Source organism: Saimiri boliviensis, chromosome 5 (assembly GCF_048565385.1).
Source record: "Saimiri boliviensis isolate mSaiBol1 chromosome 5, mSaiBol1.pri, whole genome shotgun sequence".
Taxonomy (NCBI): domain Eukaryota; kingdom Metazoa; phylum Chordata; class Mammalia; order Primates; family Cebidae; genus Saimiri; species Saimiri boliviensis.
Window position 1 is genome coordinate 3,490,495 of NC_133453.1, and position 21,327 is coordinate 3,511,821.

General features: G+C 54.5%; 2 protein-coding genes across 7 annotated transcripts in view; both read left to right on the plus strand.

Annotated features, from left to right (window-relative positions):
• Positions 1 to 12,632, plus strand: part of PER2 (period circadian regulator 2) — a 45,381-nt gene extending 32,749 nt beyond the window's left edge. For all 5 annotated transcript variants that reach the window (XM_074398763.1, XM_074398764.1, XM_074398762.1 and 2 more), the window contains 6 exons: positions 813 to 1,067; positions 3,057 to 3,826; positions 5,266 to 5,428; positions 6,288 to 6,480; positions 7,805 to 7,955; positions 10,191 to 12,632. In XM_074398763.1, coding sequence (XP_074254864.1) covers positions 813 to 1,067; positions 3,057 to 3,826; positions 5,266 to 5,428; positions 6,288 to 6,480; positions 7,805 to 7,955; positions 10,191 to 10,340 — 1,682 coding nt within the window. In that variant the 3' untranslated portion in view covers positions 10,341 to 12,632. The remainder of the gene's footprint in view (positions 1 to 812; positions 1,068 to 3,056; positions 3,827 to 5,265; positions 5,429 to 6,287; positions 6,481 to 7,804; positions 7,956 to 10,190) is intronic.
• Positions 12,633 to 16,585: 3,953 nt separating this feature from the next.
• Positions 16,586 to 18,319, plus strand: HES6 (hes family bHLH transcription factor 6). 2 transcript variants are annotated; one of them, XM_039469901.2, is made up of 4 exons: positions 16,586 to 16,764; positions 16,843 to 16,929; positions 17,022 to 17,103; positions 17,341 to 18,319. In XM_039469901.2, exons 1-4 carry the CDS (start codon positions 16,684 to 16,686, stop codon positions 17,763 to 17,765), a joined length of 675 nt encoding a protein of 224 aa, XP_039325835.1. In that variant the 5' UTR covers positions 16,586 to 16,683; the 3' UTR covers positions 17,766 to 18,319. The 2 variants fall into 2 exon arrangements, with proteins under 2 accessions (XP_039325835.1, XP_039325836.2); XM_039469902.2 differs by having other exon boundaries at positions 17,022 to 17,063; positions 17,341 to 17,567.
• Positions 18,320 to 21,327: the final 3,008 nt, after the last annotated feature.

A 21,327-nucleotide genomic window follows, 5' to 3' on the forward strand; every position in this document is an offset into this window, starting at 1 on the left:
GACAGCCTGTCTGTTGCTGCCCTGTGGCACCCCCGGTGGCAGTTGTCCGCTCTGGCATCAACACAGGAGGGTTGATTGTGGTGTAACATCTTATCCCTTTTATTTGGTGCGGAGAGAGCCCTGGGAGCGAGGCCCCACCTGCCTCTTCCCTGGGTGGGGCTGGGGGTCTTTGCTGTGCCCAGCAGAAGGCGAGACCATTAGCCTTCCCTGTGTGTGGACAGGAGCCAGTACACAGGTGGTAAATAGACTTACAATGAGCGCATTTGTGGCTGAGTGTTCCTGTTCTTTAGAATATTGTGATGAAAATGAATCCTGAATTTGTTCTTTACTAAGAGGGAGATGATGAGGAAAACGTACATGTCCAAGATCCAGTCCCCAAGCCCTCCCTTTCAGATGCTCAGTGGGCCCTGCCTGTCCCTGTCCTGTCTGCCTCATGGGCCCACAGGGTCCCAACTGTCACCATGCCTGGTCCCAAACCCAGAAAGACTCAGAACACTGTTGTGTTCTGAAAGCTAAGCACAGCCCAGGAATATCTCTCACGGCAGAGTTGAAGCCCGAGGGCCCTCGTTTCAGTGTGTTCAGTCCCCAGGTCCCCCATCCACCCGGTTGTCAGGGCTGTCCTGCCCTACTTCTTGCCTTTTGCTGTGAACTTTCTCAGAAAGCTAAATGAAAACATTGTGAGTTTCATCCTCATGCCACAGGCATCATGAAGTCACTTTGTATGTGACCGATTTGTCTTGTCCATGAATACAGTGTGGCCTTCAAATACAAGGGGCCTGTGTGGAGCAGAGCCCTGGGTTCTTGTGTTACAGAGATGGTGGAAGATGCTGTGAGTGGGCCAGAGTCCCTGGACCGCCTGGCGGGCCCTGCCCTGGCCTGTGGTCTCAGCCAGGAGAAGGAGCCCTTCAAGAAGCTAGGGCTCACCAAGGAGGTGCTCGCTGCACACACACAGAAGGAGGAGCAGAGCTTCCTGCAGAAGTTCAAAGAAATAAGAAAACTCAGCATTTTCCAGTCTCACTGCCATTACTACTTACAAGAAAGATCCAAGGGGCAGCCAAGTGAACGAAGTAAGTGATACCCGAATTAAAAGTAGGTTTTAAAAAACTGTATTCCTGTTGGTACTGAGTCAGTGCTGGTTTCAAAACATGTAATGTGTCCAGTTTCAGAAGCATTAACATGTAAGACAGCCGTTGGAAATTCCTGGCAACGCCATCTGTTTCTGTAGAACTTCCCAATGAGGGGGTGGGGGTGGGGGTGCTCTCAGGATGCCAGCTCTCATTCCCTGGGGAATAGCCCCAGGCTAGTCCCTGGGGAGGGTAGTGCTGCTGTGTCCACGTTTCTTGCCTAACCGTGTGGCCAGGGGCCCCACCCAGATGAAACCCCCAGAGAATCAGCTAATTCAACCTCAAAATAATGGGCGTCTGGTGCTGGGCACATGAGGAAGGAGGGGTTTACCATGCATGGCGCCCTTCTCCCCAGGAGATGTACCCTCCCCAGTATTTGGGGAACAGCAGAGACATGAACAGATGAGCCAGCCTCAGGGCTGGGCTTCAGACTCCAAAGTTGGGAAAAGTCCATGGTCATGGTGTGGGAGCTGCTCTTTAGGCCAGGTATCACTTGTGTGGTTGAAGGTCAAGGGATACAGTAAAATAGATGAGCTTCTTCACCCCCTTTCCTGGTTCAGAATTCTGGCTCCTGATCTCCCATATCCCCAGACAGGGCCTGCATTTGTTAGAGATGCCACCTCTTCCTTTCCCCCCGGGACACTGGCACAGGGATCAGAGCCAGTGAGCCCAGGAAACCAGAAAGAAACCACTCACCGCAAGGACCCAGCTGTCCCGGGTCTCTGGGCAGACACACCAAAGGAAATGTGTAAGAAATTAAAGAAGCCTACAGCTTCCTTAAGGATGATGTCTTCTCCACTCTTTCCTTTCTCTCCTTCTTCCCCAGACTCAGGAGTTACTGCCAGCCCATAGAGAACCTCTGTAGAAATTAGAAAATGTGCCCTCAATGGCCCTGAACAGACCCACCCCATGGGACCAGCCTAGTGCAGAGCTCGAGCTCTTGCTTGCCCCCTAGACAACTGTGTAGCCTTGCACAGTGCACAGACTACACAGCTGTCTAGGGCAGCCCTGCCAGACCCAGATATGATATCCCAGGAATCCAGTGATTTAGCCACTAGTCTCACCAGGGGACAGATTTCTTCTGGGAAGAACACCAAATAGGCTGAATTGCAAAAGCTCCATTTACATAGCAGTTTGCCTTGGACTGGCCATTTGTCTTCAGCACGTCACAAAAGCGTAGGACCCCCTTGGCACAGCTGACAGAAGTCCCCACACACCTGCTGCAAGAGCCCAAGTCACTCTGCATGATGTGAGAGGAAAACCAAAGTTCCCTGGACTCCCTCCCACTCCCCAGGGAAGCCATGGGGGCATACCCAGCGTCCCTCCTTTACAGGTTGAGTCACTGCATCCTCCTGAAGAAAGCCTTACTCAACAGCGCTTGTCATTGGAGAGGAAGAATTTGGTCCACGGGAAGATGTTCCCCTCTGATCTTGCTCGGGCTGTTTGATGGGTGAAAGAGGAAAAATCCCTCTTTAGGAACAGTAGTGATAGTGTTTATAAAATTGAAAAGTAAGAGTTAGAGGAGCTCAGTGGTTCTACCTTTCAGATTTCACAAACCAATTTTTCCCCCAAATACTGGGGAACGGCAGAGACATGACAGCTTTTTAATGTATTTACGTAGCAAATAGAACTTTCTGTTATTGCTTATTATGTTAGTATTCCATAAAAGAAAGGACATTTAATACCAGAAGAGAATAAGGAATGTGATCCTGAAATTAAGAGCTTGTCCTTTAAATTGATTCCATTTAGTTTTATGGGAAAGCCTAATGTCTTGCCCTGATTTTTCTCACTTCATAGATGATCAGGGAAATCTGCAAGGTGGACCAGGCGGGCCCTGGGCGAGCATTTGGAAACCCAGGACTGTTGAATGAAGAAGTGTCTTCAAATTTGAAGTTAAAATTTTAACTCCAAGTATTTGTTTTTCTGCGTTAGCTACCCCTGGACTAAGAAATGCTTCCGGAATAGATTCACCTTGGAAAAAAGCAGGAAAGAACAGAAAACTGAAGTCCAAGCGGGTCAAACCCCGAGACTCTTCTGAGAGCACCGGATCTGGGGGGCCCGTGCCTGCCCGGCCCCCGCTCGTGGGCTTGAACACCACAGCCTGGTCGCCCTCGGACACGTCCCAGTCCAGCTGCCCAGCCATGCCCTTTCCCACCCCAGTGCCAGCTTATTCCCTGCCCATGTTTCCAGCACCAGGGACTGTGGCAGCACCCCCTGTGCCTCCCCATGCCAGCTTCCCAGTGTCTGCTGTGCCGGTGGACCTCCAGCACCAGCTTGCAGTCCAGCCCCCACCCTTCCCTACCCCCTTAGCCCCTGTCATGGCATTCATGTTACCCAGTTACTCCTTCCCCTCAGAGACCCCAAACCCCCCCCAGGCCTTCTTCCCCAGCCAGCCTCACTTTCCAAGTCACCCTACACTCACATCTGAGATGACCCCTGCCTCACAGCCCGAGTTCCCCAGCCGGACTTCCATTCCCAGACAGCCATGCGCTTGTCCAGCTCCCCGGGCCACCCCACCGTCGGCCGGGGGTAGGGCCTCGCCGCCGCTTTTCCAGTCCCGCAGCAGCTCGCCCCTGCAGCTCAACCTGCTGCAGCTGGAGGAAGCCCCTGAGGGCGGCACCGGAGCCACAGAGACAGCGGCTGTGGGGCCGGACTGCAAACCTGGCACTTCCCGGGACCAGCAGCCGAAGGCATCTCTGACCGTAAGGATTTTCTGATGCTCTTTCCCCAAAGCAGGCAGCAGATGGCACACCTAGTAGGTTGGCAGTACATCAGCTCAGACATGGGGGTTACACGATTGAGGTTTCCACCAAGCCCTGTAGGTTTTGCTGTGAATGTATGTGCCAGAAATTCATGTTTACTAGTTAATCCTATCAGAGTAGATTATTTGAAGCCTTTGATTGTCTTGGAATCCGAATGAAGGAGGAGAGACTGTGGTCAATAAAGAGTCCAAGTAGAAGCATGTGACTTGACAGTGTTTATGGGCTTCAATTTTTTTAAATTTTTTTTTTTTATTTTTATTTTTTGAGACAGAGTTTTGCTCTTGTTGCCCAGGCTGGAGTGCAATGGTGTGATCTCAGCTCACCATAACCTCCGCCTCCTGGGTTCAAGCAATTCTCCTGCCTCAGACTCCAGAGTAGCTGGGATTACAGGCACGCGCCACCATGCCCAGCTAATTTTTTGTGTTTCTAGTAGAGACAGGGTTTTTCCATGTTGGTCAGGCTGGTCTTGAACTCCCGACCTCAGGTGATCCGTCCACTTCAGCCTCCCAAAGTGCTGGGATTACAGACGTGAGCCGCCGCGCCAGGCTTCAGATTTTTAAATGATGCTTCGAAGATAAAGCACAATCAGGTTAAATACCAGAACTAGGGCTCCTCAGGGTGTGGTGCCAGAGCCTGGCTCACGTGGCCTCGGTAAAGGAAGAGAGGGACACAGCCCTGAAACCAGTGTGACCTCAGTTTCCACCCTCCACAGGCTTAGGGACACTGTGGGATTCTTAACCTGTTAATGAAATGGTAGTTGTAGTTGCAGTTAAACACTTGTGTTTCTGAACAAGCTTAGGTGTGTGGGAATGTCAGCAGCAGTGCAGTCTGTAGGCCTCAGGTGAATCCCTGCCTTGGCCGGAGGATGGAGAGCTTCCCGGGTGAGGAAATGCAAGCATGTAGATCTGTGGAGCTTCTCCCAGTCTGCCTGCCACCTCCGGGCCTCTGCTTCTGGAGTCCTGGGCCTACAGTCTGGGTTTCCAAGGCTAGGAGAGTCAGGGATGCTCCCCAAGGCAGCCCCAGCTCAGGGTGCTGTGGGAGAGGTCATCCCCATCCGTGTCTCCTGCATGAGAGGAGGGAGCTCTGGCCAAGGAGCAGCCTGAGGCTTTCCCCCTGGAACCAGGTATTAGAGTCTTTGGTGTGACTCTCCAAATGAAGTGTAACTAGACAGCATCCAGAGAGCACCAGTGGAATTTGCACCATAGGCCTGCTGGTGACGCGTGGTCTGCTCATTAGGCCCTCCCTGGCCGTGAACCTGACAGCAGCTCCACAGCTCCCCTCCACCCTCACCCCACTCATGCCCCCCCACCCCACTCCGCTGCATGTGCTGCGTCCTGACCGAACCCCTGAACAGCAGTGTCTGCTTCCTGTCCTTAAAGCGTGACGAACCCTCAGACACCCAGAACAGTGACGCCCTTTCCACGTCAAGCGGCCTTCTAAACCTCCTGCTGAATGAGGACCTCTGCTCAGCCTCGGGCTCTGCTGCTTCGGAGTCGCTGGGCTCGGGCTCGCTGGGTTGCGACGCCTCTCTGAGTGGGGCAGGTATGTTGGCCTTGGTCGGGTGTTAGGCGCTTGGGAGGTTCCCACAGGATGCACTGTTCCAGAATCACAGGTCGGCCTTTGTGCTGAGGACAGGGACCACCGGCACGTCCCACACAGCTCCCAGAGCCCACGTGGACACCCACACAGACGCACTCTCCCTGCTCAGCGTGGCCTGCCCTAGCCCGTCAGATGCGCGTCCTCCCTGTTTGCTTCTGCCTTCAGTGCCTGCAGGCCTCACACCCTGGCATCTTGTTGGACCAGCCCTCTGACTCCCCAGATAGTGGTTTGCCTTCCTGAGTTAGTTCTACTTGTGTGAACTTAGGGTGTGGGCCACCCACAACCCTCTTCCTGCTGGGATCTTTCACATGTGATCTGGAATCTCAGTCACTAGAAGTGCACACACACTCCATAAAACTTAAGCTCCCCTATTTCTCTGGAGTGAGCTTTCGGCTCACCTCCCTTCGCAGGCCTCCTGCCCAGGTGAGGCTGGCTAAGGCGTGCTCCAGGCCGGCTGGCTCCCCTTGTGGGAAACTGCAGTGCTCTGTGGCTGCATGAGTGGAGATGCTGAGAGCTTGGGAGAGAAGGTCAAGGCTTCTAACACAGGCTCCACCTGAGCTGCTCGGGGCCTCCCAGGAAAGAATCTGCGCGGTGCTGGCAGAAATTCTGTTTCCTAATTACCCGGAGCATTCAAGAAGTGGGAAGAGGAGGGGAAAATGCACCAGCACACACACCAGTACCTAAGATGAGGCAGGAAAAGGCTCAGCTCTCTACAATTATCATGGCTTTAAGGAAGCACATTGTGCAAGGTCGAATTTCATATGTCAAGGTTTTGACCCACCACATTTTTTTGTTTTTAAAGGCAGTAGTGACACAAGTCATACTAGCAAATATTTTGGAAGCATTGACTCCTCAGAGAATAATCACAAAGCAAAAATGAACACTGGTATGGAAGAAAGTGAGCGTTTCATCAAGTGCGTCCTTCAGGACCCCATCTGGCTGCTGATGGCAGACGCGGACAGCAGTGTCATGATGACATACCAGCTGCCTTCCCGGTAACTACCCAGCGTTCTCCTAGGCACCTGGGGAGGGATGGGGTTCAGGAGTTCCCAGAAACAACAAGGTCAAGGTCATCCAGGTGGGGCGAGGCGCCCCTCTGAAAGCCTTGGATTGAATGGAGTGCAGCAGAGAGGCCGGCTTCCCTCTGGACAGCCCTGCCAAGCCAGCACGGGATGGCCCTGCACTGTGGCCAGGGTAGGCCAGGGCCATATAGATTCACACGCTACAGCCTTCGAGGAAGATGGGCTCCTTCACAGTGCCACACTCAACTTTTACAAAGCACTGGTGCCAGTATCTCTTGCTTTGTTGCCCAGTAACCCTGTGAGGTCAATGGGGTGTGTGTCTCTGTCTGACTTAGAGTTGAAGGAACCAAATGTCATGGTAGGTGACCAGCTCAGGGAGCTGGCTGCTCTGCAGTGACCTGGGGGCCTGTGCCCAGGCTCTGCGTCCACATCAGGCTGCCATAGGGAACCGCATGTAGTCTCTGCCCCTGGGGAGCACGTGCTTGGCAAGGGAAGGTGGGAGGAAAGAAAGGAAGGAGAAGTGAACGTGTGCCAGTTCCCTTCCACACGCCTGTAAAGAAGCACCTGAGACTGGGTAATTTATAGAGGAAAGAGGTTTAGTTAACTCACAGTTCGGCAGGGAGCCTCAGGAAACTTACAGTCATGGTGTAAAAGGGGAGGAGCAGGTGCCTTCTTCACAAGGTGGCAGGAAAAGAGCACAAGTGAAGGAGAAACTGCCAAATACTTATCAACTCTTCAGATCGAATTAGAACTCAGTCACCTTCACAGGACAGCATGGGGGAACTGCCCCCATGATCCAGTCACCCTCACCACGTCCCTCGCTCAACACATGGGTATTACAGTTTGAGATGAGATTTGGATGGGGACAGAGTCAAGCCATATCAAACCCCTAAGGCCTCTGGTAGCTAGTGGAGACGGGGGCTCCATCTCCAGGGCAGCCACAGTCCAGCCCTGCACTGGCCAGTGGCAGGGGAAGGCCACCCTGCTGGCAGGACTCCCAGATGAACCACCTGTGTGGAACCGAGCCCAAGGGGACAGGTTATACCCGCGGACACCCAGCTCCCAGGTCTGTTGTAAAATACAGTAAAGTGGAATCTTGACAGGATCCTCATTTTCATAGGAAAACTAAAGATTCTTTACTAGGGAGATTACGTTACCTTAAATGGTAATTTGTTTAAAGAAAAGGAAATTTGCATTAAACAAAATCATTTAAAACTACATTATTTATATTGAAGGAATAAAAACAAAAACCCTTAAGACATTTGAAAGCTTACCTATTTCTAAATATCTTGCAAAGAAATTCAGAAGCGGTTTTGAAGGAGGACAGAGAAAAGCTGAAGCTCTTGCAGAAACTCCAGCCCAGGTTCACGGAGTGTCAGAAGCAGGAGCTGCGCGAGGTCCACACGTGGCTGCAGACCGGCAGCCTACCCGCAGCCATCGACGTGGCGGTGAGCTCAGGGGCGTGACTTCTGCTGTGGACCGAAAAGGCTCTGTGATGGGGATTCTCTGTACTATCTTTGCAATTTCTCTTTCGATTTAAAACTTCTAAAGTGAAAGCTTTATTTTTTTAAAGGCACAACAACACTATGTCTGATTCAAAGAACTTTCTTCCAGTGGTTTTTCAACATTGTTTCCAAAAAGGTTGAAAAATCAAATCCCAGTCACTTGCTGAAATCTGTTTTTTCTTTCTTTCAATTCTGTTTTCTGTTTTACAAAAAAACCTCTCCTGTCACAAACCCTCAGTGTCCATGGAGACCATTCAATAACTGGAAAAACCAGGTTCCTGCTGGCATGCCTTCCATGCCCATAGGGCCTTCCAGCAGCCCCATGGGCACGCCAGCCCCTCTCCCCTGCTCTGCTGACCCGCTCGCCCACACACCATGGTAGCTGCTCTTATCACAGCGTCGGGGTCTTCAGCAGCCGAAGGCAGTGCTACTTCTCAGTCCTCGTCCCAGGGACCGTTGGTGGCAGTGAGTGGCTCTCTCCAGGGAGCTCTTTCTGCCCTTGGCGTCCAGGGCCCATGCTCCAGGATGTCCCTCTGGCCTCTCAGCCTCCCCACAGGCTCCTCCCCACCTCTTCACCCGAGGCTCAGTGTCTACACCCCTTTTCTCCCCTGCGCTCCCAAGCCCTGGAGGCATCATGGCTCTCCTCCTCTCGGCCCCCAGCCAGTGGGTGGGCAGATTGTCTGCCCTCAACCTTGAAGGTGGATAGGAGCCCATCTTCTCGCCTCCAGCATCACCACACAAGTCCAAGCCATGAGGATGCTTCTGTGGCATGAGCCCTGGATGTCACAGTGGCCTCCCAGCTGCACTCACTGCTCCCCTGTCCCCTCCTGTCAGATCCTGGCACTCAACTTCAGATCCCTGTCGGTGCTGCCCCACCTCCATCAGAATAAACGGTGCAAAGCCATACACGCCTACCTCATCGCCCATTTCTCCTCCTTCCCTCCTCTCCAGTGACACTGGCCCCTGGCTATTTGCTGGACTGCCCTGGCAGGCTCCTGCACAGGGTCTTCGCGTGTGCCCAGCCCTCTGCTCGGAATCCTCTTTCCTCAGATAGACCCGTGGCCTACCCTGGCTGCCTTGGGATCTGTTTTCCACCTGCCACTGCATCAGTAATCTATTGCTGCATGGCAGATGGCCCCAACACTTAGTAACTTCAGCAATAAACATGTATTGTCTATGCGGTCTGTTTGGGTCAGGTATTTGAGAGCAGCTTAGCTGGGTAGTTCTGGCTCAGGGTCATCCTGACGTTGATGGCGAGATACTGGCGGCGACTTCTGTCACCTGATGGCTGGAGGATCAGCTTCCAGGAGCCTCACTCTCAGGCCTCTCACGTGCTGCTGGCACTTGGCAGAGGCCTCAGTTCCTTGCTGTGGGGACTTCTCTGTAGGGCTGCCTGGATGTCTTCACAGTGTGACACGTAACTTCCCCAGAAAAAACAAGAGGAAGCCAAGGTGCCTATTACGACCTAGAATCAGAAGTCAGGTACTCTTTGTTTTTGTTTTTGTTTTTTTTTAAAGACGGAATCTGCTCTGTCACCAGGCTGGAGTGCAGTGGCGCAATCTCGGCTCACTGCAACCTCCACCTCCTGGTTTCAAGCAATTCTTCCGCCTCAGCCTCCCAAGTAGCTGGGACTGCAGGTGCATGCCACTATGCCCGGCTAATTTTTCTGTATTTTTATTAGAGACAGGATTTCACCATGGCCAAGATGGTCTTGATCTCATGACCTCGTGATCTACCCTCCTCGGCCTCCCAAAGTGCTGGGATTGCAGGTGTGAGCCACCGCGCCCGGCCCAGATACTCTTTATTAGAGGCAAATGCCTAAGTCCAGCCAAGGTTGAAGGAGAAAGGAATTAGGCCCCGCCTTTTGAAGCGGGAGTGGCAGAGTGTGTGGCCGCGTCTCAAAACTATTGCATCACCTTCTCTGTGGCCTGTCGTGAACATCCAGTTGACAATCACAGATGTCCTTCATGTACCCTACGCCTCTGCAGCCCTTCTTAGTTATTGTCCCTCTCCTCTACTAGAGTGCCAGCTCCCGGGCCAGGGATTTTTGCCTTTGCTGCTGGCCACCTCCCAGGTGATACTTGGTCACGTGCATCTTACTCAGTTTGAATGACCTTTTTGCAACAACTCAGGTCTCAAGTTTATTACTGATTTCACTCTTTTTTTTTTTCTCTTAAGGAATGTGTTTACTGTGAAAACAAGGAAAAGGGTAATATTTGCATACCATATGAGGAAGATATTCCTTCTCTGGGACTCAGCGAAGTGTCAGACACCAAAGAAGACGAAAATGGATCCTCCTTGAATCATAAAATCGAAGAGCAGACATAACCCCCGCCTACTTTCAGGCCAGCAGCCAGCCAGCTACATGAGATGCTGCTTAGAAGAGGTGAAAGATGTGAAGTGGACACATACTCTCATGTGGCTTTTTTTGTTTTAGGAAAATAACAGTTTTCTGAAGGGGTGACTTAAAAACGTGGAGGGTGGGGAGGGTTTGGAAAGAAATGTGTTTTTATATATAAAATATGAATGTGGAGTTTTGTGGGATGGGGAAGAGATTTTAGTTGTGATTTAACTTGAGAAAGACTCAACGCCTCTTAGTGTCAGGGAAGTTGCCTCAGTGCTCTCAGAAGTCCTGTGACTGTGACGAGACCTCTCTGCTGCACCAGCTGGGGACTCCGGCTCCTAGAGCTTTCCAGGGCTGTTTGGATCAGATCAAATTTTGTCCTCTCTTGGGGACTGCTTTTTATCTGAATTATCATTTAGTCAAGGCAGATTTTTCTTTTACTTACCAAGTGGAGATAGTAGCCTCTCCTAGCTTTCTTTCAAAACGTTTCACATTAAATATTGTGAAGGCATCGTTTGGCAAACCAACAGCTTTGGCTTTTGGTACCCTTGCGGTCAATATTTCAATCTGACGTAGCTTTTGTTTGTAGTGAGCAAAGTTGAAACATTTGCTGTGGACTAAAGAAGCCTAGCGGGTTGTGTGGCCAGCTCCATCGGATGAGCACAGCAGACCCTCTGTGTATTTCTGCATCGTTCTTGTCTCCTTTCAGACGATGATGGCCAATATGGAGATTCGAACATGTTATCAGTCATCTCTTTATAGTAACTTCCCTCTGCAAACCAGGCTGTGACCAACACATATGGGACCCAGTCCTGTTTGTCTTCTTCCGTTGGAGCCACCCAGACATCAGCTGCCACCCAGCCAAGGCCACATCACATCTTCTGGCTGAGAGCAGCCACTGCCACCCTGAGTCCCACAGCTTGCAACTGCGTCTGTATTTTTCAGGGTTGCAGTGAGCTCACCTCTCCCACTGCACCCTCGGGTGGGTGCCCAGCCCTCATTCTTTTCATGAGCCCGTCCTCTCTTGGAGCAGCTTCAGGCCTCTGCCAGTGTTGCCAGCACTTTTAGGTCATTTGGACACTTGGGGAAAAGCGAGGCCAATCTGCCCAACTTTTTACAAAACCTCATGTTGTATTGTATATTCCAAAGATGGTTCAGAAAATTTAATATTGGTCCCTGTTGTGAATTCAGAGTTACCACTGAAGAACAGTTGACTTAAAATTGGACCAAGACTGTGAGGCTTAAATGGGACCAGGGTTTTCTTTTTTTTGTGGGGGGACAGAGTTTCACTCTTGTTGCCCAGGCTGGAGTGCAGTGGCTCACTGCAACCTCCACCTCCCGGGTTCAAGCAATTCTCCTGCCTCAGCCTCCCTAGTAGCTGGGATTACAGGCACCTACCAACATGCCTGGCTAATTTTTTGTATTTTTAGTAGAGATGGGGTTTTGCCATGTGGGGCAGGCTGGTCTCGAACTCCTGACCTCAGGTGACCCACTCACCTCGGCCTCCCAAAGTGCTGGGATTACAGGCATGAGCCACTGCGCCTGGCCAGGACCAGGGTTTTCTTTGTTTTTTTTGATGGAGGTGAAATCTCTTTGTAATCCACTAGGTTTTCTTAGTAAAACCATCTTATGCCTGACTATTAAACCTATTTTTCATAAACACAAGAACACTTTAATTTTTCTTTAATTTACAAAGTAACATCACCTGCCTATGCCTAAGATAAGGTAGCAGTCCGAATTCTTACGGCAATTAGATGTTACAGACTCTTTCTTGCCTCTAAAGTCAGATCATGGGGGATAGGTGTTAATCTAAGGTTACATTTATGTTACCTAAACACAAAACTGCCAAAATCTTACTCTGCTGTTATGAATGTTTACCATCAGCATTATTTTATTATTTAATATATGCTCATTGATTGTTAACTGTGTAGCTTCAGCGCGTGCCAAGCGGTTGACTTAATAGAATCATCTTGTGAATTTGTTTACATGGCGCCAAGCATCAAGTCACGTTTTCTTTAGTGTGTGTGCTTACACAGGTGTTAAACACTTTTTCTCTATTTTAAACTGAGCCTTCTTTTTAATATATTCCTAAAAAGATATGTAAATAAGCTCTCAGAGTTTGTGTGATGGTTTGTTGAGCCTTGCCGGACAAGTGGTTTGTTCGTGTGCAAACCAAATTTTCTTTACCCAGTGCAATAGATTTGTTTGACTGCTTGTGTCTTTTTATGACCTATTTGCCTTTTAGAAAATTGGTAAATAAAGCAAGTATATTTTTATTTTTACTTGTATGTATTTTTCACATAACACAGAGCAAAACTTGAATGGAGATCAAAGATTATAAAAAAAATTTTTTACAGAAACTCCAGAAATTCTGCATTGAAGAATTTACATCCCAAAGGCCTCCTCGTGGGCAGTGCCCTGGTACCATTTGCTTCTTGCTGGTTCCCTTTCTTTCTGTGTGTGTGTCACATGCACCCTCCTTCAGGCTGCAAGAGTGAACTTTGTGTAATGCGGACCTAATCAAGTCATGCCCACGGTCTTTTCACTTTCAAATGGAGGGGCGCAGCTGTCTGACTCAGCTCCCAGAGTGTCCCCAGCTCTGCCCCCAGGCACCTCTCTCTTCCCTGCATCCCTGCCCCAGGTTACCTGGTCATCGGGCTAGGGCTAAAGGTGGGGAGGTCTGGAGGCTCCACCAGAAAGGTCACATGTCCCCACTGCGAATGATACAGGCAGGGCAGCACAGTCACCACCCCAGCCCTTCTTTCACAGTGATGAATGAAGCCTTGTGAGGCCAGAACTAGAGGCCCGAAGAGCTGCTCCCTGCCCCTCACTTTTCAAACCATGACCCTGGGGGTTAGAGCACAGAGCTGAATGGATCCTGAACCCAATGCCCAGCCTCCGAGAAGCTTCCTGAGCAGGAGGGAGGAGGCTCTCCTCTGCCTGCTTGTCTGGCTGCCTAAATCCAAGTGCTGATGGGCTAAAAGGCAAAGCCCTCCTATCGAGCACTGAGGCCCCTGCAAACTGCCCTAAATGGGCAGATACGGTTGTTTCACGGAACTTCTGAGTGCTTTTGGGAGATCTTAATTTTATCTTTATTTACCATATAACCTCAAGGGCACTCCGTGTCTTTTATTTCCAAACCAAAAGGAGATTCTCTGAGTCTCCTGGGCAGATTGCCCACAAGGGGCCTGAACAGTCTACAGGCCGAAGCTGCCTTTGTTCCCCCAGGGATTTATGGCCTGCCACCCCCGCTGCTAACCAGTCCCCCCGCAGCAACCACTGCCCTGCCCAGCCACTGCTGGCCTCTGTTCCTGGCTACAGGGGGATCAAAGGGCCCAAATGCTCAGGAAGTCTGTACTCAGGCAAACTCTGAAGGCAGGATTGGCCCAAGGGACAAATGGCAGGAAGTGTTGGCTAGGGGAGGCTGCTGTGAAGGAGGGAGGGCGGGCTTGGTGACCCCCAAGATAGGCCAGGTTTCTGGGACAAAAAGGCCATGCCAGCTGGCTAGGGCACCACTACAGGAAATTGAAGCTGACTTTGCAAAGGGGACCTGGGGCAACTTCCAGTCCAACCAAGAAGGATTTCGCTGATGTACAGCCTTCTCTACTTAAGCTCTTTTCCTTGAAGGGTCTTTGGTCACACTGAGGCATAGCCCAGTGCTTAATATCTCCTTCCCTCAACGCTAGACAGCATTCCTCAGGCTCCACACACTCCACGGTGTCAGACAAGGCTTTCGAGGCCCCTGGTCCTCCCTTTAGCCTCCTCTCATAACTGCTATCACCTGTGTCCCATAACCATAAACAGTCCTTCCTTGCCTTCTGTACAGATTAATTATAAATGTTAAAACCCTATGAACAGTGTTACATTGTTGTGAATTTGAAAACTGTTGCCTCTGAGCCAAGTGATGTGTTAAGATTACATTTCTTTTCTTGGCAGCCTTTTGTTTTTCCCAGAGTTCCTAGTTGCCTTTCATTTTTTGCTTGCACCATTTGCCTTTGGCATGTCCTCCTTGCCCCTCAAATACAGTTCCCCATCCAATCGGGTGTTCAGTCAGTTTTTACCCAGAGTCCTCCTTCAGGGCCCTGATCATCCTGGTGCAATATAAATTGCCTAATACAAAGCATTGACCTTGTTTGTTTGGATAATGAGAGGAATGTAACTCAGTTTGCAAACTTAGGAGTACAAGAAATATCAGTGAGTTTAATTCTCTCTATCAGTTTCTCAAAGTAGTGGAAATGTCACTGTAGTCAACTGGGGGAGGGGGATTCTTCCCTAGGGTAATGTCTAAGTGGTGAAGGAGAGTAAAGTCACAGGCCGATTATCCACTTCCTTGGGATCCACCACTCCAGCCCCATCTTGTCAGCCCCACTACTGGGCAGGTGGGGAGTGTGTGACGTATAGGGGTAGTTTCACACCCAGGTGAGTGCTGCTGGGCTGGAGGAAATCTCAGGACCCTGCTCACAAAGCAACCAAGAGGCAGATCAGGGACAGCTGGGAGTAGGCGGGAGGGGCTCCCAGGTAATTACAGAGGTCAGTGAGGTGACTTTGGGAACCTTCAAACCTCTCGCCAAACTCACCCGCAGGAAGGCTGCAGGGGTTTCTCTGGTGGGGAGCCAGAAGTAAAGGGGCCATAGGAGGCCTGTCAGACCTCTCCAGGGTCATGGGGTGTTGGGTGCAGCCTAGTCCTGCCGCTCTGCTCAGCTGCTGCGGTCCCGGATGTTCCCCTCCCACGAGGCCTTCCAGTCCATCCTGCCAGGGACACCCCTCACCTACCCTACCTATCAGCCCTCTGTGAGGCCAGGCTCTGCTGGGGGTGCAGGGAGGTGGACAGCAGGTCCTAGGTCCGACCATGCCTCTTGTCCAGGGACGCTTACAGCCTGGAGGGGCTCGGAACAGACCCTGACGATCCCAGCCCGGGTGAATAGTGGGGACTAAGGACGGCAGGTGCTGTGCGGGGCAGGCTGGTGCCTGGCGGGCTGGGGCCCGAGAAGGCGTCTCCGCGTTGCGGCTCCTCCACGCAGGGTCTTGACTGATGCCGGCGGGGCGGGAGCCGGGCTGGGGTCCCCAGGGCGCTGCCCGAGGGCGCGGCCCCACCGCCCATGCAGCCCGCCGGCCGACAGGCGGAGCCGGCAGATGGGCTGCCCGCCGCCACGGGGGTTGGGGGGGGGGTCCCGGGCGTCTGGCCGGCACAAGCGCGCCCGCCGCCTGCCCGCGGGACAAAGCGCGCGAGACAAAGGCGCGGCCAACACCTGTCGCTCTTGGCGCGGCCGCCGCTTTTCTCCGCCGAAGCGGCCGCAGCTGCCAACTGTCACGGGCATCAAGTTACTGGGGCCAGACGGCAGCCTCGGCGGGCCTGGCGGGGGTGGGGAGGACGAGGGGACGGGGCGCGAGGAGGACGGGGAGGGGAGGAGGGAGGCGGCAGGGGGCAGGGGAAAGGGAGGTTAAAGGGGTCCGCGGGGCCGAAGGGGACTGGGGGACACGAGGGAGCTCGGGGGGACGGGGGTGTGACGGGGAGGAGAGCCCGGTGAGCGGGGGAGAGCGGCGCGGGCGGGAGCACCACGGACCCCTCCCCACCAGGTCTCCTCTGCTGGCGGAGGGCGGCGTCGGGGGTCCGGCTCGGTGTCTGGACGAGTCTAGAAGAAACGCAAGGGCCGCCCGCCACCGCTGCCCAATGGACCCTGCCTGCCCCGGGCTCGGCAGCCACCCCAGCCGGGACCTGAAACCCCTCTAGGTCCGGAGACCGCGGACTTGACTGTGGCTCTGCACCCCAGGGACCCAGCTCCCGGGGCCTGTGGCCCGAGCGCTCCGTTCTGGAGGCGCCATCGGTGACGGAGGGAAATGAATGCATGAATGGGTGAATGAATGAATGGACCGAGGGACGGACGGACGGGAGAGCACCTGCTCGCACGCGCGGCAGATCAGTGGTCCTAACGCAGCAGACGGAGAGAAACAAGCGCAGGCAGGCCCGCAGCTCCCAGGGGTCGCCGCCCCGGTGCCGCCCCCGCCGGGGTCTCGGGGAGGCCGGGCTGGGGGCCCCGCCTCGCCCAGCCAGCTGCCCTCCCGCCCCCCAGGGCCGCGGGGCCGGACAAAGCGCGCAGCCCCGATTGGCTGCAGTGCGCCTCGCGGTCGGCGGCCCTGGGCCAGCTCGGCCAATCGGCGCATTGAGATGCAAATGAGCGGCTATAAAAGGGGCGGGGCCGCAGCGGGCCGGAAGCCGCGAAGAGCGCGGGCGGCCGGGCTGCTGCTGCGCGGCCGCGGGGCAGTGGAGGGCGCCGGCGCTGCTGTCTCCTCGCTCCCCGTCCCTGCCGCGCCCCCAGCGGAGCGGGCATGGCGCCACCGTCGGCGCCTGGCCCGGACCGCGCGAGCCGTGAGGATGAGGACTGGTGGGAGACGCGGGGAGACCGCAAGGTGCGGGCCGGGGCCGTGGGCGAGCGGGCGGGCGGGAGGCCGTGCGGGGCCGGGACTCAGTGCCCGGCTTCTCCGCAGGCCCGGAAGCCCCTGGTGGAGAAGAAGCGGCGCGCGCGGATCAACGAGAGCCTGCAGGAGCTGCGGCTGCTGCTGGCGGGCGCCGAGGTGCGGCGGCCGGGCGGGCGCCCCGGGGCTGCGGGGCGGGCGGGCGGGTCCCGGAGCGCGCCGCCGGTTCACCGCCTTTCCCGCCCGCGCAGGTGCAGGCCAAGCTGGAGAACGCCGAGGTGCTCGAGCTGACGGTGCGGCGGGTCCAGGGCGCGCTGCGGGGCCGGGCGCGCGGTGAGTGGCGGCGGGGCGGGCAGGGGCGCGGGCCGCGGGCGCCTGCCAGCCCCGCCGGACGGAGAACTTTCTCTCCCGGCGCCCCTGTCCTGTTGGCGGCGAGGGCTCCCCCCGGAGCAGGGTGCGCCCTCGAGTCTCCTGGGTGAGCCGCGTCCCTGCGGGCCGGGTGGGCTGGGCCACGCAGTCGCCGCTCACCGCGCGGGACGCGGCTCTCTTCCCTCCCACCCTCGGGCCCAGAGCGCGAGCAGCTGCAGGCGGAAGCTAGCGAGCGCTTCGCCGCCGGCTACATCCAGTGCATGCACGAGGTGCACACGTTCGTGTCCACGTGCCAGGCCATCGACGCTACCGTCGCTGCCGAGCTCCTGAACCACCTGCTTGAGTCCATGCCGCTGCGCGAGGGCAGCAGCTTCCAGGATCTGCTGGGGGACGCCCTGGCGGGCGTACCTGGAGCCCCTGGGCGGAGTGGCTGGCCTGCGGGAGGGGCTCCAGGATCCCCAGTACCCAGCCCCCCAGGTCCCGGGGACGACCTGTGCTCCGACCTGGAGGAGGCCCCTGAGGCTGAACTGAGTCGGGCACCTGCTGAGGGGCCCGACTTGGTGCCCGCAGCCCTGGGCAGCCTGACTGCAGCCCAGATAGCACAGAGTGTCTGGAGGCCTTGGTGACCAACGCCAGCCAGAGTCCTGCCGGGGTGGGCCCGGGCCTCCCAGGAGCTCCTCCCTCCTCCCAGAGGTTCAGATGTGCTGGGGTAGGGCCCTGGAAGTCCTCCGGGTCCACCCTTTCTCCTCCCATGGATGGCTCGCAGGGCAGCCCCTGGTGACCAGCCCAGTCAGGCCCCAACCCCGTTTCTTGAGGAAGAAACTCAACGGACCCTGCAGCTCTGGGTGGGTGGAGGAAGAGAGCTACAGGCAGGAGGAGGAACCTTGTGGAGCTCCCAGCACTCTCCCGGCTTCCTGCACCCAGCCTTCACCAGCCTTGTGCGGGTTCTGGGGGCAGAGGTGGCAGGAATGGTGCTGGGCACTAGTGTCCCAGGCAGCCCTGGGCTAAATAAAAGCTTGAACTTGCCATTTCCACCAGGAGAGGAGAGGCAGGTGCGTCCTGCAGCACTGCGCAGACCTGTGAGGTTCTGTCCGTCTTGTTTGTAGTACACTTGAGTTTGTGTATTCCACTGCCATCAAATGTTACAATTTTACTAAATAAAGAATTTTGGAGCTAGTCACCCTTGAAGTCTTGCTGAGTGATGTGTCATTAATGTGTCAGATGTGTAAATGCTAAACTAAGCACATTTCCCCTGCATCTGACGCTTGTGAATGTCTTAAATCCATGCACGACGTATCCCCACCATCCCCATTGCAGGCCTGTGGCTGTCTCTGCCAGCGGGCAGTGCTGCTGCCTCCCGATGATCAGGCCCAGCCTGCTCTTGGGCCCTGTGTGTGTCCTGGAGAAGGATTTCCTTTGCATGAGACTTGTCTCCAGGGTAACTCAATGATACAGAGATGACCTGGCTCTGCTGTTTTCAGGAATGATAAAATGAACAGCTAATTGCTACCATTTGGCTTCAAAGTACCTTTTAAAGACCGTGTTTTAGGACCCACGCGCACGATGTCGACGTCAGTTCACTTGTGTGAGGTTGTTGCTTATCTCATATGAAGAATGACCTTCCCCCTGGTGCCACTGACCTCAGGGTCAAGGAGACCCACCCAGTTTGTGGCTTGAAATGAAAATGCCAAGGCCCCAGAGGGCCTGAGTCTTGGGTCAAACTGGGTCCAGGAGGTCAGAACCTGCAGGGATAGAGGGTGACGGTGGGCAGCGGGGGTGTGGGAGCCTGCCCCCTCGGGCTGGCAAGGCCTGCAGATAGCACCTGGTCCACTGGCTGCAGCCACTGCCACAGTTAGCCCAGCCCCCTCCTCCTGCTCCAGGGACCCAGAGCAGCAGCTTCTCACTGTGGGTTGGCAGTTCCCAGGCTGGGGCCGGGGTGTGACAACTTAAGGGTGACACTGGGTCTCCTCTCTGGACATGTGTGTTTGCCTCCAGAACACCTTTACAGAAGCCCCCAAGCAGGTCCTGGCCACCAAGTGTGTTTCAAAGTTTGGGGTTCCCTCAATCATAGAAGCTACTGGGCTATAACCAGATGCAGCTTAACTTTATCATCTGGAGCTGAGCTTTTGGGGCAGTGGAGGAGCCATCGCTACAAGAGAAGGCTTGAATAATGGAGACATCCTTCCTGGAGTTATTTTAATTTGCTCGGACAGACTGATGTAGGAAGTGCCCACAGGGACACAGATGGGTAACAGGCCATCCTGAAAGCCCCCAATAGCACCCAGAGGCCATGCCAATGAGCTCTCTGCCATTCCGGAGCATCAGCCATGGACTGCTTTGAAGGAACAACATTCTCCTCTCAAATCCACTCATCACACCTTCCCAGAGGCCCTAGAAGGGGGTCAAGGCAAAGCGCAGGAGACAGGGGTAAGAGGCTGGCCTGGGGTAAAACGTCGCTAGGACCAGGGTCAGAAGCTACTAACCCAGTCTGGCCCCGTGCCTCTCCAGCCCTGGGGTCAGTTTCACTGTAATTGGCAAGTGCAGCTTCTTGTGGAAATGTAAACGTTGTCCTGCACCAGGACCACTGTTGGCCTCCTGGGGCTGAGAGCTGCTTTTGCCTGTGGTGCAGCCCGGGGTCACCAGCTTCCCAGTCAGCTAGTTATTTCCCACCAGCTCCTCTCTCCCAGCCCGCTAGGCTCCCACAGGCCATTCTATGGCCTTGCTTCACCCTACCCTGAGGGTTGTCTCCTTCCCACCTGGACCCCTGGCCCACTGTATTAGTTTTCTTTGGCTGCCAAAAGCAAGGACCACACACACACGTATCATCTTGATAACTTCTAACACGGGTTAGAAGTCCGTCAGGATTCACTGGGCTAAGATCAAGGCGTCGGCAGGCAGAGCCACGTTCCTTCTTCTGACTCCTCCTTTCAGGGACCACCCACATTCCTTGTAGGATGGCCCCTTCCTCCATCCTCAGAGTTCCTCAGCAGCATTGCACCTCTCTCACCCTTCTTCCGTGGTCACATCTCCTCCCTCCTACCTTTAAAGATCCTTGTGACGACATCAGCCCCCTGGAGAATCCAGAATAAGCCCCCTGTATGAATGTCTTTAGCTTAATTCTTAATCACATTTGCAAAGTCCCTTTTGCCATGTAAAGTGGCATACTCTCAGGTTCTGGGACTTAGGATGTAGTCATGAAGGACATGATCTGTCTGTGATACCTGCCTGTGCCTTGGCCCCACCATTCTGCCTTCCATCGTGAAGCAGCGTGGCGCCCGCTTCCCACACAAGCACGTACCACCATCCCTGCTCACCTGCTCAGGGACTCTGCTGTCCACTGCACCATTAACTTCTCCTCCCTTCTGGATCATTCTCATTAACCTACAAATAGGCTGTAGCATTGATACCTTCACTCACTCGGAAAAACCTCCCTGGATCTGACATACTGTTAGTCTCCGCCTCCTCTCCCTGCTCTAAACAATTTCCTTGAAAGCATCATTTACAGTAATTGCCTCCACTTCCATACACCTCATTCCTCTTCATTCCTTTCCAAGCAAGCTATTGGCCACCCCTCCACCGAAACTGTACAGTCAAAATCTCCAGTGACGGGCATGCTCCCAACCCAGTGGTCCTGTCTGCATGTCAGTTTCACCTCATGAGTTATGACTGTCCATCTGGAGGCTCCTCCTCCAACGTCAAGGGCACCGCACCGGCCTTCCTTCTACCTCACCGCCATCCCCAGTCCCCTGTACTCATGCTCCTCCCTACCGACCTCCCACTGGACATTTCCTTCCCAAGGCTCTGTCCTCAGCCTTTCCTGCCGCCCCCGCACCCAGTGACTCCATCTGGCCCATTCTGCCAGTCCCGTAGCCTTGATTCAAAGCCCCTCTCCAGACGGCTGGCTCCTCTCTATCCTCCTGTCCAGTCAATGACTACACTTAGATGTCACATGGGCTCACAAACAACACTGCCAAAACAACCGATCTGCCCTGGCGGGGCCACCTGGAGCCCCCGGGTAAAGTGGCTGGCCTGCGGGAGGGGCTCCAGGATCCCCAGTACCCAGCCCCCCAGGTCCCGGGGACGACCTGTGCTCCGACCTGGAGGAGGCCCCTGAGGCTGAACTGAGTCGGGCACCTGCTGAGGGGCCCGACTTGGTGCCCGCAGCCCTGGGCAGCCTGACTGCAGCCC